Source organism: Epinephelus fuscoguttatus, linkage group LG15, assembly GCF_011397635.1.
Source record: "Epinephelus fuscoguttatus linkage group LG15, E.fuscoguttatus.final_Chr_v1".
In the NCBI taxonomy this organism is placed as follows: Eukaryota; Metazoa; Chordata; class Actinopteri; order Perciformes; family Serranidae; genus Epinephelus; species Epinephelus fuscoguttatus.
Genome location: NC_064766.1, coordinates 15,775,275 through 15,802,597, shown reverse-complemented (window position 1 = coordinate 15,802,597; position 27,323 = coordinate 15,775,275). Strand labels below are relative to the sequence as shown.

The window sequence follows — 27,323 nt, the reverse complement described above, 5'->3', positions numbered from 1 at the left end:
GAGTTTTCCCGTCCAGATCCCGAGAATGTAACCGGCCATCTTGTTGCGCCGAGGAGGAGAAGAGCAGCAGATATGGCTGACTACAGCAGCGTGGCTCCCCCGTCCTCTAACGCCGGTGGCGGAATGAACGACGCTTTTAAAGATGCTTTACAGCGAGCAAGACAGGTGAGAAGACCTATGGATGAATTAAGTGTAAGAGTAACTCCGCAAAAAACGAGTTTAGCTGTTTTTTTCTTCCGCCGTTAACACACGGCAGCACGGCGGGCTATGCTAAGCTAACGATGACTAGCTAATGTTACGCCACACGGCAAAAACGAGAACAGATGTGAAAGCAAAAGTGACTATAGTCGAATGTACAGAAAGCATTAGACAGATATAATCAGTCACTGTAAATACATGCTTTGTAGGTTTAACGGTATAACATAATTATTTTAAGTAAGAATGTATTCTCGTTTCTTTGTTGGCTCAGACTTCCGGACTGAAGTGAAGGCCGCAGCCAGCGTGCCCATCCAAACGCGTCAAACACGACCAGCCAAGGAATCATCTTAAATTGTCGTTTTCTTTTTATTTTGTGTTTCAGATCGCAGCGAAGATCGGTGGCGATGGCGTTGCGGCACCCCCATCAAACGAATTTGGCTACGGGGGCCAGAAAAGGCCCCTGGAGGACGCTGGTGGGTATTTTCCCATGCCTAACCTGAATATCGGTCAGTGGCTCAAATCGATTCAATGCAAGTCTTGATAGTTAATGCTTGCCTGTATGTTTTTAGCAGAGTTGTGTTTACTTAGACATGTTCTTAACTCAACTACATCTAAAGTGATATTGTTTTTATGTAAATGTGTATAATCATTAATAAATCTAACATGTCCTATATTTCTACTAACCATATTTAATGTTATGTCAATGTTTTTTCTCTTATGAAGCCAATGCAGTATGTTGGTTATTGCATGTGTCGAGAGTTGGATAATATTTTCACTGTCTTCACAGCTGTTTCAAATCAATACCTTGTAGCGATGAAATTGTGTTAATATTTGGGGAACTAACGTGATCTTATGATTTGATGACAAAATCTCTGGGTGGGTGATGGGAATTTTGAGAGTCCTTATACTTTCTGAGCAGGTTGGGTCGTTGTTGGTTTCTGCTTTGCTTTGCTAAAACAGCCTTAAGTAAATATTTAGAAATTTGCATCATGAGCTCTGAGTTTCCAGTTCATTAGGTACACTTAAGCAAAAAGAAATGAAGTCTAAAACAGCAATCCTGCAATATATCCTACATTCATGAAAGTCGTAATGCCAAATCAAACTTAAAACCACATATAACTTCAAACTAAAGCATGACCAAGATAATCTTCAGGAGGTATGATTTATTGCACGACTGTTGAATTGGACTGCATTGATTTTCACCTTGTAAACCTGCAACTGAAAGTATATTCCACCTCTGTATGGTTGGTGGTGGCTGTGCAGGCCTCTCCTGTTTATCCTGACTGTTTAAATTTCAGGCAGTGTTGATAAGCCACTTTAAGATTGTAGAACACTTTTGGTAATGTGATGATGGGTATAATGATAGATACTCATACTGGTTACTATGTTATGTTGTCGCAGACCAACCAGAGACGAAGAAAGTGGCAACTAATGATGGTAAGTGACCTGGTGGTGTAGTTGTTAATATATGTGGCTGTAATTTGTGATGATTCCCTGCTTAAAGTAATTGGCAGAGAAATTAGCATGAATTGAAAATTTGTTATATGTGCTTAACTTGTTTTTCTTGTATATTTCTACTCTTAATTTACTGTAATTTCTCTTTCTGCAGCCTTTTCAGGAATGGGAGGAATGGGTGGCCCCCCAAGGTAGATACTAGAATTGAAATTAAAATATTTTTGTGTCGCATATCAAACACATTTGGCCACTTATTACAAAGCTAATGTTGATTTGCTCTGTTATTCCAGGTCAATTTCAGAGGAATTCAAGGTTCCAGATGGAATGGTTGGATTCAGTAAGTTTTTAAGAGAATAAACAAAGAAAGCAGTTCAGTCTTGTTGAGGTTGAATATTCTGAGGTAACACACTTTTTCCCCTCTAGTTATTGGAAGAGGAGGTGAACAGATATCTCGCCTGCAGCAGGAGTCTGGATGTAAAATACAGATTGCACCTGGTAAGTTTAGATCTGTCATCTGTATATCTTTGTTATACCAAGACATGATGTTTTGGTTATTCTCGCAAGATTTGTGTTAACTGCGTTGTCTCTGTGATGTAGACAGTGGAGGAATGCCTGACAGGTCGGTGACATTAACAGGAGGGCCAGAATCCATCCAGTGAGTAAACATCTGCTTTCATTCAGTGGTCTCCTTCATTAAAAGTCTTTGTGTGAGGTCCAGGTCAGGGATTTCATGATGTATATGATGGTCATTATTCTCTCATCAGGGCTGCAAAGAGGTTACTAACAGAAATAGTTGAGAAGGGGCGTCCGGCTCCAGCATTCAACCACAATGACGGCCCAGGAATGACTGTCCAGGAGATTATGGTCCCTGCCTCGAAAGCTGGACTCGTCATTGGCAAGGGAGGAGAAACCATCAAAAGCCTTCAGGTGAGTGTCCAGTAATTTCCAGAGTGATAGTGGCCACAATCACTGCCTTTAAGCAGGGTACAGGGTACACATTTGGCACAGAGCCACCCTGATGGCATGTTTTTTGTTGTTCTTTTCTCAATGTAGGAAAGAGCTGGAGTGAAGATGGTCATGATCCAAGACGGACCCCAAAACACAGGTGCAGACAAGCCACTCCGTATTTCCGGAGAACCTTTTAAAGTTCAGGTGAGTCCTTGTCTATGTGACCAGTGCACTCACGACATTATAGAGTTGTTCTTTTTTCCATTAATTACATATAAGTAAATCCATGACCCTTAACATCCCTCATTTGTCTCCATGGAGACAGTGGAGTAGTCTATAATGAGATGTGCTTTCTTTTCTCTTCAGCAAGCCAAAGAGATGGTGATGGAGCTGATCAGAGATCAAGGCTTCAGGGAGCAGAGGGGCGAATATGGTTCACGAGTTGGAGGAGGCGGTGGAGGAGGAGACAGCTTAGATGTGAGTGGAATAATTGATCTCATTTATCCTGTTGAATATGAGGAGTTGAATCAGTTTTTTAACTTTGGTTATATTTTTGTCATGTAGGTTCCCGTCCCTCGGTTTGCAGTGGGAATTGTTATTGGCAGAAATGGAGAGATGATCAAGAAAATACAGAATGACACTGGTGTCCGGATTCAGTTTAAACCAGGTGAGTGATTAAGAAAAATAACTGAGAAACAACCATGGTCTAAAGCCATTCCATGTCATTTGGACATAGTTAAAAATGTGTATGGTCCATGATGAAAACTCATGCACCACGCTGAGAAGCTGATGTATAACCCTAACCCTAACCTTGTCTGAGACCTGAACACAGAGCTAAGTGATTTTATCCCAGCAAGATAAGCTCTGTCTGGATAGTCTCTCATCACCTTATTTTCCTCCTTCCAGATGACGGCAGCACACCAGACAGGATAGCACAGATCATGGGCCCCCCTGACCAGGCTCAGCATGCGGCAGAAATTATCTCTGATCTTCTGAGGAGCGTCCAGGCCGGTGGGCCTCCAGGACATGGCGGTGGAAGAGGTCGTGGTCGTGGGCAGGGGAACTGGAACATGGGCCCCCCTGGTGGCCTGCAGGAGTTTACCTTCACTGTCCCAACCATGAAGACTGGCCTCATCATCGGAAAAGGCAAGTCACCCCTTAACAGTATTAAGTTTGACATATCTGGTCAAAGGTTTAAAATACACAGACTTCACGCCTTTTGGAGACTTATGATACACAAACAAAATGCTGGTAAAAGGAGAAACATGTTGCACATGTTTTTAATCAGGGGTGATCTTGACCAGTCCTCCACGGTCCTCTTGTGGGTTCTCGAATTCCTTCTAAATAAATGTTTTTGGCTGTTGTGGTTAATGTTTGTCTCTGAACTCTTCAGGTGGTGAGACAATCAAGGGCATCAGCCAGCAATCTGGAGCCAGAATCGAGCTGCAGAGGAACCCTCCACCCAACGCAGATCCCAACATCAAAATGTTCACAGTTCGGGGCTCTCCTCAGCAGATCGACTATGCCCGGCAGCTGGTAGAAGAGAAAATTGGGGTAAGACGCTAAGAGTTTGAACGTCCTGTGGAGACAGTTGTTTCTTGTAAGTTTGTCTACTGACCAGGATGTGTGTCTATGTTTTCAGGGACCCGTCACTCCAATGGGTGGCCCGCACGGTCCCCCTGGTCCACACGGAGGGCCAGGCCCACATGGTCCTCCTGGACCACCGGGACCCCCTGGTGCTCCCATGGGTCCATACAACCCTGGACCATACAACCAGGGACCTCCAGGACCACAGTAAGTACAGTGGAAATTTGATTTACTCCTTCTGTGAAGCTGATAACATGCATACTTGGACACAGATGAAAGTCTGGAAAGTTGATGGTTATTTATTTTTCTTTCATTAGCGGTCCACCAGCGCCTTACCAGCCTCAGGGATGGGGCAACGGCTACCCACACTGGCAACAAGGACAACCTGATCCAAGTGAGTACCTGCTTATCAATACATTTAATGTTTGACTGAAATTAAAAGTTAATCATGCTTATCATCTTGCACAGTCAGTTACTGAGATCCAATGGACAGCTGAGACTGTATGTTTATAGCTTTTTATTTTGGCTGTCGTTTGCTAACAAAACTTATTTTGTTCAGATAAAGCAGCAGCTGATGCCAACGCAGCAGCGTGGGCAGCCTACTACGCTCAGTACAGCCAGCAGCCACAGGCTCCCATGACCCCGACAAGTGGGGCTCCAGGCACGACTCAAACCAACGGCCAAGGTGACTGACGTGTTTCTCGCTAAGCAGTGTCTGTGCGTCTAGAAGAAGCAGAAACTGTTGGGACAGGAGTAGAGCAGTGTAGTTTACTAGCTTTACTTTAGTAGTGTCTGTGCTCACGTCCTCAGGGTGTCACTAACGGGAAACAAATTGGTTTGGTTCCACCTTTTTAAAATGCCTTTGCTTTTTGCAGAGCAGCTTTAAAAAAAACTTTTCCTTTTATATTACCCCAGGGACAGGATAGTTTTCCTCCACCATCCCTAGGCTGACAGACCCGACCCAGGCAGGTGGAGGACAAACTGCTGAGAATGATTCACTAATTACAAGTTACCGTTTTTTTTAACAGGTGACCCACAGGCTGCAGGTCAGAGTGGACAGGCAGATTACTCCAAGGCCTGGGAGGAATATTACAAGAAAATGGGTATACGAACGTAGTTTCAGTGTACACCTATTAACACAAGACAGTCTAAACAGCGACGGGGCATTCAATCGGCTTCTTTTTCAGGTCTGGGTATTTGTCAGTACTGCTGGCCTGCTGTGGAGCGTTTTCAGTGTGCCTCCACTTGGTTTGACATTTGATCCCTGTGCTGTTTAGACTGAAACACTCTTGACTATCTACAGGACTGAGCTGTGGACACAGAACCACCTTTTTCTGAGCTTAGAGTAGCTTATTTCTTAGACTATCTTACGTCTTTACCAAAACTGATGGCAAAGTTCTGCCATGTGTCATGAATGTTTGTACTGCTACTGAATGTGTGTAGAGTTAAATGATGCAACATGTTTGATTTTGTGGGTCATGGATATAAGCCATGTAGGATCAATGTTGTGATGTGAATTATTTAGCTCTTGGATGCATTGACACATTTTTCCTTTCTCTTTGCAGGTCAACAGAGTCAACAACCTCAGGACTACACAAAAGCATGGGAGGAGTATTACAAGAAACAAGGTCAGTACTCCTGTTTATGAAATCAGGCTTTATAGTAAGACCACACTTCATTCATGGAGCATTTTACCTCAAGGCTTTAATTCCAAATTTGATCCCTCAACTAGTGCCACGATGCAAAATTAACAATGAAAGTCAGATATACAGTGTTATGTCAGTTTCATAATATAACATACAACATAGTTGTGAATAACTAATTTTGTATTTTAGTCAAGAAACCGTATACAGGACAATGCAACACAGTTTGCAGTAGCAGTGGGAAAAATGGATTCACCTAAATCCTACTCTTTTACATTTTCTAAATTCTTGAATCAATATCATTCAAACGCAGAGGTGGAAAGAAGGTGCCATTTTTATGGTGGTAATCTATGGGTAACGTGACAATGCTCGCCAGCAAAAGTCAGAGTAAAAGCCAAACCAGATAAACTTGTTTGGCGTGTCACCTTGCTATACTTGTATAGACGCTGAGTCTCTTGGATGCCTGCTGCTAATGGTCCAGCACCTAGTTACTACCTTTTTATAAAGCCTTGTCACACCACATCGTTGTGAAAATACAGGTAGAGGGCAGTCTCTGCAAAAAAAATATCCACTGACACACATCTCAAGTGGGTCGCAAATGATGATTGGCAGGGATTACGTCTGTATGAGCGCGTACATCATCATTATTATTATTATTTTTTTTAATAGAAAAATCCTGCATAGCTTATCCTTAATAGCACCTTTAAGTCACACAGTGCTTTTCAGGAATAAAATTCTTTAAGGACATTTAGGATGTGTATTGTTTTTGGAAACGTGATTTAACTTTTTTCTTGAGGTTTAGTGTTAATAAGTTAATTGCAATACCTGTAGAATTGCAGTAAAATTGCAATATCTATCTGGTTTCTGTTATCGCATCATCCCAGCCCCCAACTTGTAGTGTGCATGAGGCCTATTATTTAATAAGTAGGTGTTCTCCTGGTGTTTGGAGTTAAGTTATATAACAGAAACATAAGTGAAGAAACCGTTTAACTGTGTGATTCATCATCTTCACCTTTAATAGCTGGAAATGGGGGCCTCCCTCCCAAGTAGAGAAAAGAGCAAGTCAAGTCAGGTTCCCTCTGTAGCTCTGACATGATATGTTTTTAATGTTAAAGGGTGGCTGTGGTCCTTTAGCAGCCCTCTGAGGTAGAGTGGCTGCTCTCCCAGCCGCCCAAGATAAAGGCAGAAGGATTCTGTCCCGCCACCCAAAGAACGTGGTGGTGGGTTCGTTCCCCTTCTTACAAATGCTGTCTCAAAAAGAATTTTACCTTAAACTGTGATATGAATTTGTTTGGTAGTTGAAATGAGATTAGTAGCAGTTGAAACTATATCAGGAAGCATGTCAAAGTACTGCATCTCACTGTTTGACTGAAAAGAGAAACTGCTTTAACCTGTTTAACTGTCACACTACAGAAAACTGTCAGGCATATTCATAAGAAGATTCTAATAGCCTGAAGCAGCTGGCCAGTGTTTTGCTCATTTTCCAGATGGTTATTTTTTCCTAACAGCTTCTCACCTTTTACCTTCCAGGTCAAGCAGCCCCTCAGGCCACAGCAGCAGCAGCCGCCTCCCAGCCAGGAGGCCAGCCAGATTACAGCGCTGCCTGGGCTGAGTACTACCGTCAGCAGGCTGCCTATTACGGCACAGGCAACCCTCAGACGATGGGTGCAGCACCACAAGCCCCTCAGGTACACCCCCGATAAGAATCTGCCCTCCACATCCACTGAATACTCAATTTTTTTATGTCCTAACCTCGTTCCCTCCTCAGGCGTTACAGGGCTCCAGTGACTGCCTCAGCTTCATACACTTAACCAAAACGATTTCCTCCCTACACAGGTTTTTTTTTTTTTAGCTTTTTATTTTGGGAAGCTGAGTCCACTGTTTCTGCTGTTAACATGCAATGTATCTTCTATGTATTTCTTCTGCACAGGGCCAGTAATGTGAAGTGGACATAAAGTAAATGCTACATTGTCGAAACAAAATCCTTTGTTAAATGTTTGGATGCAGACGCCTTGATGAAGATCTTAAATTTCCTTGGTTTGAAAGTGTTTCACATAGATGGCAGATTACCCGGCGAACACGTCCTCTTCTTTTTTTTGTTGTTTTTTTGTTGTTTTTTCCTTTTTCTTGTAAATGCTTTGTTTTTAGTGAGGTAATTATACATATGGTCATTCCAGCCCTGTATCTACATTAAATGTGGTTAGAACTCATGTTTATTAAGCTGTAGACATTACCATGTAAATCATCTCAGTTTTAAAATGCTCTTGCCTGTTGTGTTTTTGCAATAAAACAAACTGAAACCTCCTGTGTTGGTAAGTTGGGGTGGTTCAAACAAAAGAGTTAAAAGGAATTTCTGTATGTTTTTGTTTTAAGGGGGGGGGGGGGGGGCAAAGTTTGAAATGTAGGCCATGTGTGGGGGCTTAAATTGTCCAAAATGGTTGACTCAAAGTTGTGCTGTCCTGTCTCTCTCCAACTGTCTATAAGTCTCTTAGATACATAATGTGCGTGCAATGATCCTGAGTGGTTCAGACCAACAAACGTCCTTGTTAATAGACCTTTTTTTGACGCTTGTGTTTCCTGACATTGCTCTGACTAAAGCGTTAGACAGATGTTTGTCACAAGAAAGTCGATAGGTTTAATGTACCGTAACTCATGCATTAACTGCGTTGCTGTGGCACTCCTTTTTTAAAAATATTGCCTGGTTTTCTGACATTGTTGAGGTAGTATGCACTGTATTTTGCCTTGATATAGACACTTCCTCCTCCACAGGCAAGGTTAGAAAAGTGGTAAGCAAGTATTTTTCCATAACATGTTCCTCAGAAAACGTGGTTGCAAGAATGTTGCCTATTTTTAGTGTTATATATATTCTTTTTGTGCTGTTCTTTTTCCAGGACAGTCAGGTAAATTGCCACTGTATCGTAAAATGCATTGAAAAAGTTTTGTCTTGCCCTTTTCAAATTGCGAACTAACTCAAATGTATAAATTTGTTTTTTCAAAAGAATGTTTTTTTAATATAAAAACATTGCAAAAATCGCCTTTTTTGCTGTCCCCATTCTGTTAGTGTTTATCCAAAATAAGAACATAGATGTTGTAGGGTCGGGGGTGGCTAAGCAGTCTTCATCCATCAGTTGAGCCCTCGTATACTGTAAGTACAAAACTGTGACTGACTTGAGACATAAACGCTTTTTTTTTTTTTTTATGATTTATAAGCTGCAAACGTAGTTTTTTTGTGAATTATTGCAATTTTCCTCATGTCTCTGGGTAAGTATGAAATGTTCTGAGGAGAGGAATAGTACGTTAGATTCTTGTACCACATGTTTCTGAGACTTATCTCCCCTTGTGTGACTCCACATCATTCACTTTGAAACTTCACAGTATGCTGATACTCTGTAGATTGTTAGACTGTGTAGGTAGCATTTCAGTGCCAGTTGGATTTCTGAACTGAGGGATTGAATGTCCGCTTTCTGTTACACTGTCGGTAGGAACTGTTTTTAAGGATGCCCATGTGGATTTATTGCGTTCTGAATACCTGACCTGCCAAGTGCCATTGTGTAGTTGAGACTATCATGTTTTTAAAATGCCATTTATTGCAACATATTGCTTAGTAAAAAAAGTCCTACTGCATAACTCGAGTGTAGCATGCTTAGGTTTCTGCTGTTATTACTTTACTGTCCTTATATGAGCATGTGGAATGCTAGTAGTGGAAGTGCTTCTGATTAGCCCAGTATTGAGTATGACATCTTCTGAATGAGCACTGTTGTGAAAGGCTGTTAATTTCAAGCGTTGTTCACTGATGGCAAACAGTGCAATATATCTGATCTTTGCAGTGTCGTCCCAGACCTTGCACCTTAGGTTCTGCTGCAATAACACAGGTAAGCGCAACCTAAGGAAACCAGTGTTTTTGTCCAGTGACATGACCGATTTACATGCAAAGAAATGCTTACCTGTGTCTTTAACATGCCTCAATGCATTTATGCTTAGTCGTTAAAGAAATGTCCAGGATATCTTATGAGTATGAACAGCCGTTTAAGATGATCTGCTTTCATGAATGAACTGCATGATATGAGCTGTATGACTTGTTACATGAAGTTTCAAAAAAAGAAGTGACAGAAAAAGTTGTTGCATAGGCTCACTGAGGAAATGTTACTGTCGTTATGTGCTTAATATTTGATGATAGCCTTATCTTTTGCACCCCGGTAAGTCTGACAGCGACTGTGTATCAATGCTCTAGACAACTTTGACAGTGGTATATCAAAATGCATGCCATGCAAACCTGTTGCCAGAAGTTAGCAATGTGCTCAAGCGCTAGATCAGAACACGGTGGTATACATGATTTTTTTATTATTTCTCTGTCGTGGTGTGAATCTGCCCTCAAGTGCAGTGCAAATCTACTATTGAAACGCTGCTGCCTTCACTTCTTGCTCACAGTGTTGGAGGATGCTGCAAGCTTAGGTCATAGAATCAGGCCCTGTCGTAGTTTGTCCCCAAAAGGAGGAATCCTTTGAGTCAATCCCCACTGCTGAACGTAGACCGTTCAAGAGCTCCAGTGATAAGGTAAAAACAGCAACGCAATGAAATTCAAATTCTGTGATTGCAAAGTGTTGGTCAGATACATGTTTTTCAGCTCGGATCAACTTGTTTTTTTTCTTTTTTAAAACCATGATGCCATAGTGTATTTAGAGTTGATGGTTTCTTAATCGCTTGATTGCCTTCATCAATAACCTTTTAGTTAATAGGAATGTGCTTTAGAAAGTTGGATGAGGACAGGATCTGATGTACTTATGACATGCACTGTTATACTGACAGTAAAATTTGGGGGTTATCAGTTACAAATCACTTCTCTGTAGTTAACGGGTCACTTAAATGTTTGAGACTGTGCACTGTACATGTGAGATGCTCAGTGTTTCAACACAGAGTTCGTGGGGGTGTAGAAGACAAAACAAGGAGCATGCCTTAGAGGTAAAAAACAATGGTTTCATGTGCTGTGTATATTATCAAATATATGGGTTTTTGTTTCTCAAATCAACTGTTTGACTTTTTGAAATGTTGCCATGTTCATTAATAAAGTTGTAACAAATGAACTGGACTCATTCACTTGAGTTTTATTTTATATCTGGGAGAACAAACAGCATTTAACGTTAAGTTAAAGAAGAAAACAGGACCAACACATTCTCATTAGTCTTTATTTGCTTAATTTATACACAAAAACAAAGTGAACTCACAAATGTAAAATCCTTTCAGGTGTGATAAATATTCACCTCAAATGACAGTTTAATATTTTCCACAAACCTATCATAGAACAAAACTCGTGGTCATTCCTCCTGTTCATACTGGCTTTAAAAAGATCCCTTCATAATGCGCTGTCAATTAAGTTAAGTCAACAAGACTTCAGCAGTCTGAGTAAGAAAGCAAATGAGAAACATTCAAAGTTTCAGTCCCTTTTTAAAGTGCTACTGTAACCACTGCTGTCATGGAAACTAGGTCTGCAACCAACAACTTACTATAGATCAATACGCTTTTTTTCCCCTCAATAAATCATTTGGTCAGATCAAGTTACTCGGGCCCATGGTGACATGTTCAAATGTCCAGAAACTTGACGTCTAAAGCTTTGAACCGATGAGCTTTTGCTTAAAAAAATCAATAGTTGTAGTTAATAGTTTGACCTCTAAAGGAAGCATCTGTGGAAAGGGGAATTTTGAATCAAAAGACTGACTCTGACTGCTTTGGCTTCATCTGTACTTGAGATACCACCAGGAGGAATGATCACAGACACCAGTAACTCTTTCTGAGTACACAGGGGGCATGTGGATTTAGTTTCAAGATAGGTTCAAATTCATTCAGGTCCATCTTTTTTAAAGGGGAAATCCTGAAAATAACATTTATCCCTCCTAAAATATGTCTAGCATTTCTGCCACATGAACCCCCACTCATGAATATTCCTGCTCAAAGCTTTAATGTTGTGCATGTTCTGTACATGGCAGTGACTGATCAGCAGAGCAGACTATAATATATTTTTAATAACATTCAGTGATGAAGACAAGGCTTGGAATATGTGCAGTGATAGTAAGGCTTCTTGCGTGTTTGCCCGTCATGGATAACTGTTGTGGAACAGCTGTAGGATTATGTAATAGAGTATAATCTTGTGTTTTCTGTCACTGGCAGTGTGATGGGATTAAGGGCCTTGTAGGCTGCATGAGCTGGGTTTCATATAATATATTGCATGACAGTTTTTGAGTCCTTTTTAATATCTTAACATAATATCACCAACACATTTTACATTTCTCAGAGTTCCTTTGTTTGACATTTCCCTGTGCAACATGTGCTTATAACAAAAAGTACATTTAATGGTTTTGCATTGTTGACGTCCAGTAGGATGTGGAAATACATCTAATAGATCTCTATCTAATAAAGTTAATATACAACATTGGTATTCATACTGTATGTCTGAAGCTGACACAAATCTATTGCTGCGTACAGGCACAACTATAATTTCTAAAAAATAAATCCTGCATCATTTCAGCTGTATAGTAAAATAAATACTGTAAAATACCCTTTGTCATCACACAAATTGCTCTAAACAGCAATAAATATGCTTTAACTTACACAATGGAATATCTACTGCAAGTTAACACTAAATGCTTCACAGCAAGTTTAAATTACAAATATTATTGCTATGATATTTTATAACGCGCACTGCCATGGCACAGTGAAAAGGGGAGCTGGGGAGGAGGAGGCCACACTGGAGGTAATGATCAAGTGTCAAGGCAAGACAGCTGGTACAGTTTATCCTCAATACAGAGCAATGAGAGCACATTGCATTATGGGAGATGTGATGAGTGGGCGTCAAATGGTTTTTTTAAATCAAAGTTCTTAAATGAGCAGTTCTGTCCAACAGATGGAAGATGAAGATGTGTGCGACCAGACAGTTGGTGTGAACTCACCCTACAATAAAGCTGAGATTTCCATGTGTGTGTTGTGTTTTGGTGACGAGGGTGTGTTACCCTGTCTCTCACTGCACTCGAGCCTCCAGCATGGCGCTGGGCACCAGCTGCACCTGCGGAGAGCTGCAGCCGTTGACGTGCCGCAGGGAGTCGGCTCCCAGGTAGGCCACCAACAGTTCAGAGCGCCGGTGCAGCAGGTGGAGCATGTCCTCAGCTAGACTCTCCACAGAGGAATAACGCACTTTGTCCAGGTCAAAAATGTCCTTTAAGAAGTACAGCACCTGATCCTGCAGGAAGAGAGGTGAAGACTGTAAGGACGGGTGCATGAAGGGACGCTTCACCCCAAAATCAAAGAACAAAATCTTTCCTCTTATCAGTTGGGCTATTTATCAGTCAAGATTGTTTTAGTGTGTCCTATCTGGGTACAATGGAAACTTAAGAGATGTGAATTATTTTCTGGTGCTGTGACCAACCTTAAAGAAGCAGCAGAAGTCGTGCAGGGAGCTCTTGGGCCCCAGGAAGCCCCAGGCCAGAACGGGGCTGATTTGTTCACAGACAGCGTAGAAATGCGCGATGAAGCCGTCAGACACCTGAGACAAAGAGCAGAGGTTACTGAAGTGAACTGTCCTGACCACTTGAAAGACAATACAAACAATGACTGTTAGTTGTTATGAGTTGTCTGTGTGACAAAAAAAAACGTAGGGCTTGTTGTCTATGAATTCCTTTACCTGAACAAGGCAACTATCCCTAATAACTGGACCTGAGATAAAAACTGTCATATAGGAGGTAAATCAGTGAGGCTAATATCTACATCGTGTCCTCCAAGAGTTCATAAAAAATATTTTGAACATTATGTTGGACCTTTACCTTCATGTGCTGTCTCTTTTGCTTCATCACTGACCAACAGCTCGAGGCCACCGCCTGTAAAATACACACAGATTAATAATCTACGAGAAGCTCAAATAACCAAAAATTGAACACATCAACTTTAAATTCCCATAAAACAACTAGTAGAGTGCTGTTTGATTCTGCATATTTCATGTAAAAACAGTAAGCTAAGGAGGAGCTTATCGCTGATACTGATTGGCATTTACAGAGCCTAATAGCACTGAATATATGCTATTGGCCCCCACTTGCAAAATTTCACACAGACAGTAGCTACTAGCTCAACACGGAGACAACAGCCTGCTGTCTGTTGTCAAAGACCTCCCACCACCGTCACAGTCTCCTGCAGATTTTACAGACGAAGGAGACAGGATGAAATGGACGAAGACAACATTTCTGGAGTGAGGCCATACATGTTTGAGCCAAGATCAGAAGTAAATGCTGCTGATGGAGCAATGCAGGCTCATCCCTATGATGGAGCTAATGCACTTCACTAGTAGCCATGTATTTATATTATCTGTATTTCACTGAATGTAAAATTAGTACACAAACTCATCAACATCACATCAATCAAGCACATCAACATTTTTTATTGTTTTCCAGGAAATGAAAAACACTAAAATACCTACAAAACAACTTTTTAGTTATTGTTGGGTCAGATACTGGCATAAAACATGTATTTTGATTTCATGTGAACTTTAAAAACAAAAATTGTGACGAAATTGTGAGTCACGTCTGATCACCTCTACCTAGTTACCAAATGAAACTCTCTAAAGTATTTCAAGTGATTACTCACCGTCTCCTTGAAGGAGCTGTTAAGCCAGCGGTTGTTGATCACGTTCTGGATGGAGATCGGTGGATTCTCCAGGTCCTCGAATGAGTCCATCAGGATGAAGTCCAGCACTATATCATAGAAGTTCAAGTGCTTCACCTGGTGAGAGGATGAGATTGAGTATAATGTTGTTGTTTTTTTATATATAAAGAAGAGAGGTTCTCCACTCCTGCTGGTGCCATTTTGTAATTCAGTAAAGTAGCACTCGTACCCCTCGTGTGGCCAGCTCCACCTCTGTGTTTTCCCAGTGCTCTGTGTCCTCCAGGAAGGAGATCATCTCCTCAAACACTTCCTCAAATCTCCTTGGGCTCTAAAAACCGAAGGATAAGAGTTTAGGAGGCGAAGCAGCACTCATTTAAGATCTTATTATTTACTAGTTATGGCTTCAGCCTCACCTTCTGTGCTTTAACAATAATGGAAGACAGTACTTTCTTTCCTGTGTCAGCCAGAAACATCCGGGTCGCTCTCTCGCACAGAATGAGCTAAGGAGAAATAAACATTGTTCTCAATTAGATCCTTTCTTTGCTTAAAATGAAGGCAAACTTTTAAATTCTACTCTTATTGGCTTTAAATGGTTTGAAATGGTGCATTCATCTGTGAAGTTAACATCTATTTTCCTCAGTAAGGAAGCACAACCTAATGAATTTAAGATTTTATTCCACCCTGGTTATTTATTTGCTGCATTTCCACCTGATATTGTGTTTATACAGCACACCATTAAAATCTGCTGAAAACAACCATCTGGTAACAACTCTTCAAACATTGTATGCTGTATTTAGTCCCACTATTACATCAGTATCCCTTTATTTATGTTATCATGATGTATTTTAGTTCATAAGGTTATACTGTACCTGACATGCCTGCCGCACACAGTGCAACTTGGCCAGAAAATCAATGTCCCCACGACACTCCAGCATCTCAGTCCTGACGATGAAAATTAAGAGAAAGACCAGATTAAAATGTTGGCAGGCAAAGCAATCAACTCCACACAGCATGTTCCAGGAATGTAGGATCTCTGTATTATATGTGTGTTTTACTATATTAGTTTTATTACCGCAGCACCCTGCAGGAGATCTTGCCGTCCTCAGCCATCTGCAGCGCCTCCTCGTAGAAAAGCAGATGACCAAGAGCGAAGGCGCTCCTCAGCTCTCGATGCTCTGACAGCTGATACAGAGACAGAAAGCAGACTTTGAAAAAAAAGGACTATTCATTATTTATAATGCACTGTCAGACTTTTGGATTCTGAGGGCTGACACCAAAACCTCTGAAGAAGAGGAGGTACGCGCATCCAAAAAACCTCTTTAGCAGATGCTTCATCAGGAAATATTAAGGCAATTAAGCAGTAGAATCTGCACACTGTTTCTTTGCTCCCACAATACTGTTTTATTCACTGTCTCTGTAAAATGTAATAAGAAAAGATGCTTATAAAGTTAAATTCTAACCAAGCTGACAGGTGCTGAACACTGAGGTCAATGTGGTCTGAACAGACTGAGCCTGGAGCTCCTCGTCCCACCTGAAATAAGTGCAGGTTGTCCTGGAACACAGTGTTACTTCCTGAGTCACATCTGACCTCTGTGCTTTCACCGTTATTAGTCAATACACTGCACTGTGTACTTTTGAGCAGTATAAGGAAACCACTCCCGACCAGACACAGATCTCTCCATGTTGTTATGGTGTGTGGAAGCTGTAGTGAAAATGGCTGCAGAGTAACAGGGAGCTGTATGTTGTATACTGAAGAATGTTGGAGGTCTATTTATAGTATGACTGACCCAGTTTGACTGCTCTGACTTACACTCACTGGTCTGTGAGTGGTAGAACAGGTTTGAAGGTAGAAATAACTTCATTTAAAGCTTTTCCGGGTTTTAAAATAAGGATTCACATTATGGTGTAGGCTTTAAGTGATTTAGCTATTAGCAGCTATTTATATCAAATGCTAGGGGTTATAAATGTTAATATATTCCTGATAGAGATATACGGCATGGTTAGCTTTCAGCAGGTTAGGAGATGAATGTCTTGACTGAACATTTCAAGGAATGTAGCTTCAGTAAATATTCAGTTTATTTTTGTTCTTTGTGGGTCAAGTGCACCAGTAGCAGCGGATACACAGCTCGAGCCCCCACAGTGACTTAAGGAGATCAGCCGAATTCTGGTAAACACCGGCTGGTGAACCTACAGCGAGATCAAAGCTACGCGACTCAAACTCCTGCTGTGAACTGGTTGTAGATTTGATGCTTCACAGTTTGAGATTTACATGTTTGCTTGTTTCAGGTGTTAGCCCCTGGTCACTACACTAATATTCCACTTTGGTATTACAGTAGTAGTTTGTTGCCAATATTTCATCTGCATCCCAGCAAGTGACACCTACATGATAATCCAGATTATTCTGCAAAATAATGAGATTAACAATGCCATTGTTTCACATTTTCAGCTGTAATACCTAGGGCTTGCTTTTTTTTTTTTTTTTTAAATTGTCATTGCATGATAAACACATATCAAGGACTACGATATTACACTCAGGGATTTTTTGACAATGTTGAAAGAGTGTATTAATAGAAAGCTGCACTTAATTCAATCTTCAAAAACTAGGCTAATTTGGGGTGTCGGTAGCGTAGTGGATATTGCTGGTGCCCCATGTACAGAGGCACTGCCTCGCTGCAGCGGCCATGGAGTTCGAATCCAACTCACGGCCCTTTGCTTGCATGTCAGTCCCCACTCTGTCTCCCCATTTCACTTTCTGTCCTGTCATTAAAGGCAAAAAGCCCACAAAAATAACCTCACAAAAAAACCCCCCCCAAAACAAACAAAAAAAACTACGGCTAATATTCCTTAGCAATTTCTCCCAATTTAGGAATACTGAATCATGAAGAACACCATATGTATAGTCTAACTAACAGAAATGCTTAGATTTATTTATGTACTTTTTCTTTCTTACACTTCTATCTTTGTCTGTTTGAAGAAGAAGAAGGGGAGGAAGAAGATATACTTTATTAATCCCCCAAGGGAAATTCAGTCTTTTTAACTCATATACACACAGGCCCGAAATACACACACATGCACAAACAGGACCTATATATGCATTAAATGAAGAGATGTCAGAGCCAGAGGTCTGCCGTGGACAGGCGCACAGAGCTGTTGAGGGTTCAATGCCTTGCTTAAGGGCACCTCGGTGGTGCCCAGGAGGCAAACTTGCACCTCTCCAGCTACCAGTCCACACTCCATACTTTGTCCGTACAGGGATTTGAGTCAGTAACCCTTCCAAGCCAAGTCTCTATGGGCTGAGCTACTGCTGTCCCATTCCATACCAATTACTTTTGTTATTTATTTATTTATCACTATTAATTTTTGTCAATTTGTATTTCCAACAGGGCTTGTATAAAGAACAGTTTTGGTACTTTGTTTCTCTCCACATCACTCCAACTGTTAAAAATGCTTCTCCATATGTGCCTGTAAGTATGTATACTGGATTTACCATCTATTTACTTTGTAGACTGATGCAGGCATGTATGTATATTTGGGTTGTAACTAATGATTATGTTCGTTATTATGTTGTAGATTATTTTCTTGATTGACTGTTTGGTCTACAAAACATTAGGAAACAATAAGAACGGCCTGTTACAGTATTTTGGAGCCTAAAGTAACTTCATAAAATGTCATTTCTTAGCATTTCTAAGCCTAAAAATATTAAATTTACTGTGAGGTAAAAACAAGTTAAGTACCAAATCCTCACATTTGAGACCCTGGAAAATTTAGATTTATTGATTATTCGTTGCAGCTCTGATGCATATACAAATGTATACATATAATTAAGTACAGCTAAATGTAACCTTGTTGGTTTTTTAAAATTTCTGCTCCTTAAGCTGAGTGTAACTCCATATATAGGAGGGTGGGATGGGTGGTGGATGTTAAAATCTAAGTACATGTTCACTGTATTTCGTTCTTGTCAGCATTTCCAAATAAAAACATTTTAAGATCTAGTGTGTAGGATCTAGTGGCATCTAGCTGTCAGGTTGCAGGACTGAAACTTCTCCTGTTTGCCGAGCATATATGAGAACTATGATGGCTGATGCAACAACATGTATGATCCTATCTAGAGCCAGGGTTGGGTTTGTCTCTTCTGGGCTACTGTAGAAACAACACTCCCACTCCCTATCTAGGTATAACTGGCTTATTCTGTGGTAACAACGATTGTTATTTTCAGGTGATTATAAACTGATGAAAGCATAGTTACGAATATTATTTATCATTTCTGCCAACAGACGCCCCTAAATCCTACACACTGGCCAGTCAAGCATATAACTTTTCTTGAGATGTAAATAAGATGACTAATAATCATCCTATGGTTATTAATAATATGATGATGAGACCGTCTTTTACCTCAGCGGCAGACACAAATGAGTCAGTGGAGGCGATGCTGATGCTGTCTCTCAGACAGGGGTCATCCAGCTCGTCTCTGGCCAATATGTCTGCCATTTTATCTGTGATGGAGAATAACAGTTGTAGCGTGTTGCGTAACACTGTATTGATCATGGAAATTACATAATATTGTATGAGTGACTCACCCTGGCTGTTGCTGTGGGACGAGGGCTCTGACATGCACAACACTCCCTCAAACTCCTCCTGGAGGCTGTAAGCCCTCTGCAGCAGAGACTTCAGCCTGTGGATGAACTCTGCACTGATGACGTCCTGAACACATAAACATTCATATTCAGCCATGGCAAAATGGTCACGAAGCCAAAAGTTAATGTTTGAAAAGTATCAGATGAGGGAGAGGTAAATGACTTTTCAAACTACATTTCACTCTAAAAATCTCCTTTACTTGTTGAGAATCCACCGTGACCTAATTTTTAATAAGCTCTCTAAAGAGGCAGGACCTAGTAGGGGATATACTTGACAGAAGATTTGAGCGGAAGACTGGACAAATGTTTGGGTGCCCAAGATTAACTATCTGACCCTCACTAATCCAGGTTAGAAAGCCAATGAGTAAGCTGTTATACAATCCAAACTCCGTGACACACCGGTGGGTTCATCAGAGTGCTGGTTATTCACGTATGACCTGGAGTGCAGTGTTTGTGGGCAGTCTACTCCTCTCCACCTTCATCTGGTATAAAAGGATTTCAGAGTACACAGAGTACAGAAAGTGCTGGAGAGGCTTGAATCAATACACCTACCCTTCGGTGTCAGATTGAAGAAGATGCTGTCCAACAATTTTATTTGTTTGTAGAACAACTTCAACTCTGCATAACCTACAAACTCTTTGTCACGTGACGTTTTCGAGGAAAACATACAGTTTTCAACAACTCTATCACGTCTGTTCCTGAATCAATGAGGCATTACATTTATTGAGTTGGTGTTTAACATGGCGGTGTGGTTAATCTGTGTGTTCACCTCCATGCTCTGCTCAGCGATGGCGTCTCCAGCTCCCGTTTTGACGGATGCACAGCTGGCATCGTCCTCATTTTGCCTGCTCCTGAATGTCAATGCTTCCTCCCACCGCCTCAGAGCCTCCTCGAATAAATCCATACCTGCAAACACACACACACACACACACACACACACACACACGCACCGTAAGTCTCCTGGAACAATCGGTAACTCAAAGGCCCCATTTCCAAACAGCTGATAACAGATTATTCCAAGAAATACTATATTAAATACTTCCATTGTTTCTACTGATTTATTGTGTGGTCCATTGTTGTTATTACAAACAGTGAGAGGTGATGTAATGTGTGAGTTTCTTTACCCATGAGGTACAGGTTTTCAGGTGTGGTGACAGGTAGGTTAACCACACTGCAGATATCTGCATCTCCCACTCTGTCCCAGCAGCTGGATTCATTTGCACAAGTGCTGCTGCTGGATGAGTTCATGCTTTTTACCTGCAAAGACACAGCAGAAGAACACGGTTAACTTCCAGGCAGCATAACACCCTTAAAATAAATGCAGAGCAGGTATGTCAGATAATACATTGAACAAAAATTTAAACACAACGCTTGTTTTTGCTGCCGTTTTTCACAGGTTTGAGTTAAAGATTGACCTTTTTCATGCACTCAATAGATATATTTCGCTCAAATTTCGGTCACAAATTTGTGAAAATCCGTGTTTGTGAGCACCTGACAGGTGTGAGATGCTGATTAAACAGCCTCATTACTTAACAGTCTGATGTCTGTGAACTGACTGTTCGCTTCACAACCATGAGTTGTCTCCAATGTCGTTTCCATGAATGTGGCGGTATATCCAACCGGTCTCAGACTGGCGACATATCAGAGCATTATCCTTTACCTGAGGAGGCCATGGCAATGGGAGAGGAGTGCTCACACAAGAAGGATAAAATCACAACAGGTATGTGGGCTTGCTGTAATGCTTTGTCTTGACATGTTGTGACTGATTTGATCCAATCAGGAAGTGTATGTGGGTGTCTGCATCAGTCTCAGTTTCTGCCTGTCCAGAATAAAACACTACCCTGTAGTATCCAAACTAAAATGGGTTCAGCAGCGTGTTCAGAGGCCTCCATTTTATGGGGTCCAAAACGGCATAGTAGTGTGGATGCTAGGTGTAAATGTAGCAATAGTTATTTGTTTTAAAATGAAAATGTATTCAAGTGGATGTAACCTAAAACGCCAGAGCCTTTGTCTTACCGAGGCCAGGCTGAGCAGAGACCCAGACAGTTTTCTGTAGTCTCCTGAATTGAGAACCAGACCGGACGAGAAGCCATTCTTTGAGTTGAGGGACAGAGTGATGTTCTGACTGGTGTTATCTGGGTGGATAAAGACAGTTCAGAGGTAATGATTAAGAGAGAAATCAGAACAGAGTGATCACGCTATATGAGCATGTCGCAGGATTACACAATCATATAAACCATGTTTCCCAATGCGATGACTGCAACAGCTCGACTGCGAATGTGCGCAATGAAAAGATTCATCGATCTGTTAAACTTATTTTGTTTAAAAGACTGAATTACCCTGACCAACTGCTCATTCGACCCCATTTCTATTAATTTCTCTTCGGGGGCTCTAATCAGTGGTAAATCTTCCTAAGTGAGATTAAATGAGTTAAAGCATTTATCTGGAGCTTGCTGTTTACAGTTCAAGGTAACACAGGAGGAGCCCGTCAATCTGATTACATCACAAACTGGGCTAACACATTACATGGAGATCACAGGCTGGTGAGCTGCTGGTTGAGGGGTAAAAAAAATTCAGTGTCAGGAAGTTTTACCGTTTTCTGCTGAGGTCAAAAACTCAAAGCCAGCATGCTCCCACTGAGGAGAGTGAGCCTTCTTTCTGCCCTTCCTCCTCTGGAAGCGGCGAGCGAGGAAGAGGAGCGAGGCAGCACCAAAGGCAGTGGCCGCTAACAGCTTCTTGGTGCCTGTGCTGACACTTACCTGGAGGACGGGCAGAAGGAGAAACAGACTGCAGTTAAATGGTTATGCATTTTAAAAAAAGAATCCCGAGCATTATATTAGTTTTCTTTCTATTTGGTTAGTCTCTTTTAAAAAAAGCTAATTTCCTTCATGTTTAACTAGGTACGTCCCGCTAAGATCAACAATCTCTTTTTCAAGGGAGACCTGGCAAGATGCAAATCTGACCAAATTAAAGCTCATGTTTCTCTGTAGCGTCACATATGATAAGTAAATTATCACATCCTTTTTCCTGAATGAAGGAATAAGAAAAGCCTAAAATTCACATTCAAAAGATCCTAAAACATTACATGGTAAACAGACCCGGAGAGAAGCAATTAAAGAAGTCATTACAGCTGTTTATCAAATCTTATTACCAACCAACACATGTCCACGGCACTGAGTATCGAACACTCTTGAACGGCTGCATTGTATAACGACAAATCAAACAATAGTCAAACTTTATTATACGTATCTGATAACACTTTCAAGACGCCAGTGTCTTAAATGCTTTATAAAATACTTATAATGCATTAAAACCTGCGTAAAGCACTGTATAATTATTCAGGGTTTCTGTAGCTAAAGGCAAGCTGGACTTAAGACTTTTTAAGACCTCTTAATGCCACTTGGGATGAAATTTAAGACCAACTTCAAAGTGATCACAATTTTTGGGGAAAAAGGGGTAGAGTGTTTACAAAAAAACACAGATGTTACCAATTATTTTGAGACTTTACAATGCATGTCAGGAAATGTTTTTTTAAATAAAATCCTACTTCTCATGTCTTAGCATTTTTAAGACATTTGAAAAATTGACTTAAGTCATTTAAATACCAATTAAGGCCTTGTTTTTTAGATTGATAAATTCATTGCCTTCTAAGACTTTTTAAGGATAGGGTTATAGTTTTAAGCTCTCATAAACATTCATAATGCTTTAATACTCATAACACATTATAAAGCATTTTATAATCATGCATAAAAAAATCCATTATAACCTGCTAAACCTATAAATTAATTTTACAAAATTTTGTGTGTTGTTCTTGCATAGATTTATTGATTTTCTTTTTCACTTAAAGCAAACAATGACCATATGACTTATAACTAGCTTGTAATGTATTATATCTGCCTATATCTTAAAAAAATTCTTGAAAGCTCCCAACACCATTATAATTCATTATAACAGTGATTATAATGTATTACAGCTGTACAGTGAGTAACCAGCAATCATGAAGTAGTTTGATACTTAACCTTATAGGTAATTTGAAAATGCTTTATAGTGTTATGATTATTGCTATAAAGCATTATAAGTATTTGCTTATAACTATAATTATACGGTGCTATAAAGCAGATTGTGATGCATTATACATATGTTTATAATACATTATAGACATGGGTGTCACAGAAATTGTTGTTTTTACAAAATCAAACCCACAGAGCACATTTCTTTAAGGTTTGTTAGAAATGCTTTGCATATGCAGAATCTTGCCAGCTAAAGGCAACAGAGGCAGACTGAGGCAAAGTAGCTACACTTAAAAGAAACTACTGCAGTGTACAGTTACAAAGGGTAACCACTGAATATCAGACGTCACTGATATAGCATCCAAGTTTGAAATTCTGCAACTGAGATTGAGATGAAAACAAACAAACAAAAAAACAGAAGGAAATACATCAAGCACAAATGTCCTGCCTGATGAGAGTTCATCTGAGGAGGCATGACTCTACTGATGATGTAACAGGCAGCGCTCAAAATCAGCTACCAGCCTGTCATCTAGATTTTAAAGAATAATTTTCGGATAACGTGCATAGCCCACCATTCTGTCTATAGATAGAAACGCTGAGCGACAAGGGGGATTATCTACACTGACACGGCTGCTGCACATTCCCAACAACTGAGGATTACATAAACACCGTTTTTGGAGCCATGACAACAGCCATAACGTTGACTTTTCTTTTTTGAAAAGCCACTAAATGGGATGGGATGACTGAAATGGTGCTACAGTGCTGCCATGCTGTTTCTGTCTCTGTGACTACCACATGTCAGGCGTGCTCCTGTCAGGTTCTTAATGATACCTGATCTGCTACGTGACTCTGGACACACACACTCGCTCCTCACACACTGCTCATACACACAATAGGGGTCACTGAGAGAAAATACTGTTGACTATCCAGAAGGACAAGGAAAGGTGGATAACGATGAACACAAACTGTAACTGCATTGTATTCACACGTAACAGCGCAGTCAGTATTCATGTTCCTGGAGAGCCAGACACTGAACTTTGGCTGTCCTTACTGTATACCCATATCACATTAACCCTTTCACACCTTCTCCACAGCAACAGTATCAAGCTCAGCTGCTGGGTAGTATCTTTCCATCACACAGTAAACACGTAGTAGTACTGTACATGCTAACGGGCTCTCCTAACTGACTCAGCGTGAATGGAGTTGTGCCAAATTCAATCAGATTAGACGTTCAGACAAGTCACGTTGCGTCATGCGAATGAATTTATGATCGCACAGAAATTCAGAAAAAGAAACGCACCATGTGACAAAACTGGTTAGAAGAAACCCACTGGAATTTTTGAGCCAGCGAAAACATGTTTGGGGTGAGCTGGACCACAGAGTGAAGGCAAAGGGGCCAACAAGTGCTAAACACCTCTGGGAACTCCTTCAAGACTGTTGGAAAACCATTTCAGGTGACTACCTCTTGAAGCTCATGGAGAGAATGCCAAGAGTGTGCAAAGCAGTAATCAGAGCAAAGGGTGGCTATTTTGAAGAAACTAGAATATAAAACATGTTTTCAGTTATTTCACCTTTTTTTGTTAAGTACATAACTCCACATGTGTTCATTCATAGTTTTGATGCCTTCAGTGAGAATCTACAATGTAAATAGTCATGAAAATAAAGAAAACGCATTGAATGAGAAGGTGTGTCCAAACTTTTGGCCTGTACTGTACATACTTTGGTCCATCTATGTGTTTAAGCCAATGTTAAGACTCCACAAATCAAACAGAAACAAGAACAAAGACAGTGTTTGCAACAGTTAATTAAGAAAAGAGGAGAGAACCTGAAAGTACACTCGTACACTCAACAACCTCGCCTCTCATTAACAAGACACAGAAAAGAGTAACAACTCCCAACGACAAATCTGATGACCAACTCCCACCACTGTCAAACACACCCTTACCTGTGCCAGGGAGCTGCACACGGACAGCGGCAGGTCGACCATGCGCAGAGCAGCCGTCTTGACAGACAGCTGGGAGCTTGTGAGGGTCTCATGTGTCATTGTGGCAGTCTATCCATGACTTGGCAACTCTCTTATCCTCATCACCATTCTCCTGGAGCTGAGGGAGATGACATGCGAGGATTTAACCTTGGAGGCTCAGGAGGGGATATAATGACGTTATTACATAAAGCCTCTCACAAACTGCATGTGCAAGTACCGATGCTTCCCTTACCTGAGCAGAGTAGGGATAATAAACCTCTCATGTATTGCTAAAATACTTAGTATTGGCATGACAACCATCATGAAAGAACTGACAGGCTGTCAGATGTATGAGTAATTCACTGAATACAGGACTATCAGCACACCCATCAGAGGTATTTCAAACCTTACCCCACATAAACATGCCTAAGCAAAGTGGCTGTCTGAGTACATGAGAAAATTAGAGGCTTGTCTTTGCAAACATACTATTGCTTCGTCTAAACACAGTCTCTCTTTATACAGAAGGGCTGCTGTAAATCCACCTGACAACATCCAACATCCAATTACAGGTTGCACATGAGACTCTTGTGGCTCAGCATATGACTGATTATCCAATTACCCTGACAAAATGTTGACTTTCTGTGTCCAACATTTAATATAAATGCTCCTGTATTGTTAGTTTTTGTCTCTTCAAATGGTGATTGATTTCCAGTTTGCAAATTATAACCACAAGTGACACATTGCTTCTCTAAGAATAGCTTGTACTGCACTTTGTAGCAGCACAGACAACAGTGCTAGAAATATAGATATGCACCCTACAAGTAAACTGTAAGAATGCTGATGAGGCTGACACGTGCAAATTACTGACATATAAATAAGAGTGCAATGTATTAGACACTATTATTACACCACTTCCCTTAATCAATTTAGGACAATGTAACACTGTATACAACTTGTATGCTATTGCACTGTATTGCTTTCATTTTCCTTTTCAGATACTGATAAGACTTAAATATCCACACGTACCGCTTTCATTCGCTAGCACAACACCAAAAAGAGTATCAACAGTTGTTTTCAAGGGCAACCCGTAGACATCAATGAAAGCAGCATCCCAGCTGTCTGATAATCATATCAGCACATGGCTAATCAAGTGTCACTGGCCTGGCTGTGCAGCTAATGCTAACTGATGTAACAAGGCTAAAAACGGCTAGCAGCGTTAGCTACGTTGGTTAAACCTGCTTGAATTTAACAGTGTAACACATCAACTCGTCGACGTTTTTGAATTCTGGCTGAATGTGACAGACTGAAAGTATGCAATGAAATCACCGGTACATTTTGTTATGTCCTCCTCGGTCTGTTCCCCGGTGCTGTAGATGATCCTCCCGCTGACCTCAGCTGCAGCTGAATGAAGGACTCGAGCGGCAGCACGCGCTCTGCAAGCGTGACTTTCAAAATAAAAGCGTTATCTATATCATCTGTATGGAGATTCAGCGCCCCCTCTCGGCCATATTAGAATATTACAAATACATTCAGATTTTTACTGTAAAGTAGGCACTGACGGAGCTTTCATTACAGGGAGGAATAATATAACTAACACTGAAAAAGGTCCCACTGTGCCCATGTATAAATAAAGACCCTCAATTTACATTTTCATTACCTGCAGAAAAATGGAGGCCAATATTCACTATTCACTCATAGAACTGACTTAAAATGTTAAAATTCTAAATTTAGACTTAGTCTGTCATAATTGTTTTGTAAAAGTCAACATTTCGACTAACATCTTTGACTTTCTATATGATAATTTCTATCTTGAAAAAGTCACATATTTGACTTCATATAATTGTTATTTTAAAACCTAACATTTTTTACACATTATTATCTCATAAAATAAATTACATTTGACCTCATAAGACACATTTTGGATTTTTTTATCTTATAATATTGACTTACCATGTGTTTTATTTATTTAATTCATCATTTTTGTCACTAATTTGTTTTTGTTTCGTGTTTTGGGTATTCCATTAATTCCAAAATTATTATTTATTACAAAAGTATTTATCATTTTCAAGGCTGACGTCATTCTCCCCATGTCTTACCTTCCTTTGTTTTCCTTCTGTCAATTTACAAATAAGTAAAACATGTTTTTATATATTCATACATTTCACTGAATCATAGAAGAAAGGAAAAATATTAAACATGTTTGTCCTAAAATTATATTGTCTACAACACAAAACACATTCGGATG

The 27,323-nt window shown here is 40.4% G+C and overlaps 2 protein-coding genes across 7 annotated transcripts; one reads left to right on the top strand and one right to left on the bottom strand.

Moving 5' to 3' along the window:
* Positions 1–18: 18 nt before the first annotated feature.
* On the top strand, positions 19–10,912 carry fubp1 (far upstream element (FUSE) binding protein 1). Of its 6 annotated transcripts, none has more exons than XR_007451002.1 (20): positions 19–165; positions 581–704; positions 1,600–1,635; positions 1,808–1,844; positions 1,944–1,990; positions 2,077–2,148; positions 2,251–2,308; positions 2,418–2,580; positions 2,707–2,805; positions 2,968–3,078; positions 3,166–3,268; positions 3,508–3,747; positions 3,995–4,155; positions 4,244–4,395; positions 4,506–4,582; positions 4,748–4,873; positions 5,217–5,291; positions 5,754–5,816; positions 7,362–9,703; positions 10,260–10,912. XR_007451002.1 is itself a non-coding variant. In XM_049597363.1 (20 exons), the coding sequence occupies exons 1-20, from the start codon at positions 73–75 to the stop codon at positions 7,768–7,770; spliced, it is 2,004 nt and encodes a 667-aa protein (XP_049453320.1). In that variant the 5' UTR covers positions 19–72; the 3' UTR covers positions 7,771–10,912. The 6 variants fall into 6 exon arrangements, 5 of the variants coding, with proteins under 5 accessions (XP_049453320.1, XP_049453321.1, XP_049453319.1 ...); XM_049597363.1 differs by having other exon boundaries at positions 7,362–7,519; positions 7,762–10,912; XM_049597364.1 differs by having other exon boundaries at positions 581–671; positions 7,362–10,912.
* An 88-nt stretch (positions 10,913–11,000) lies between these two features.
* On the bottom strand, positions 11,001–26,496 carry miga1 (mitoguardin 1). Its single transcript, XM_049597361.1, has 16 exons — positions 26,411–26,496; positions 25,061–25,217; positions 21,699–21,864; positions 21,122–21,240; positions 20,230–20,362; positions 19,875–20,011; positions 19,049–19,172; positions 18,864–18,964; positions 15,544–15,653; positions 15,341–15,413; positions 14,885–14,971; positions 14,701–14,799; positions 14,454–14,588; positions 13,640–13,693; positions 13,246–13,362; positions 11,001–13,059 (listed from the first exon to the last, which is right to left on the bottom strand). Exons 2-16 carry the CDS (start codon positions 25,157–25,159, stop codon positions 12,841–12,843), a joined length of 1,773 nt encoding a protein of 590 aa, XP_049453318.1. The 5' UTR covers positions 25,160–25,217; positions 26,411–26,496; the 3' UTR covers positions 11,001–12,840.
* Positions 26,497–27,323: the final 827 nt, after the last annotated feature.

Excerpts from the sequence above, each read along its gene's own strand:
- fubp1 (XM_049597362.1), top strand. The coding sequence starts at position 73 with ATGGCTGACTACAGCAGCGTGGCTCCCCCGTCCTCTAACGCCGGTGGC. Across the intron at positions 3,079-3,165 it reads GAGGAGGAGACAGCTTAGAT|GTTCCCGTCCCTCGGTTTGC; the intron begins GTGAGTGGAATA and ends TTTGTCATGTAG. Across the intron at positions 3,748-3,994 it reads TGGCCTCATCATCGGAAAAG|GTGGTGAGACAATCAAGGGC; the intron begins GCAAGTCACCCC and ends TGAACTCTTCAG.
- miga1 (XM_049597361.1), bottom strand. The coding sequence starts at position 25,159 with ATGACACATGAGACCCTCACAAGCTCCCAGCTGTCTGTCAAGACGGCT. Across the intron at positions 21,241-21,698 it reads TTTGACCTCAGCAGAAAACG|ATAACACCAGTCAGAACATC; the intron begins GTAAAACTTCCT and ends TTATCCACCCAG. Across the intron at positions 13,363-13,639 it reads AAAAGAGACAGCACATGAAG|GTGTCTGACGGCTTCATCGC; the intron begins GTAAAGGTCCAA and ends TCTTTGTCTCAG.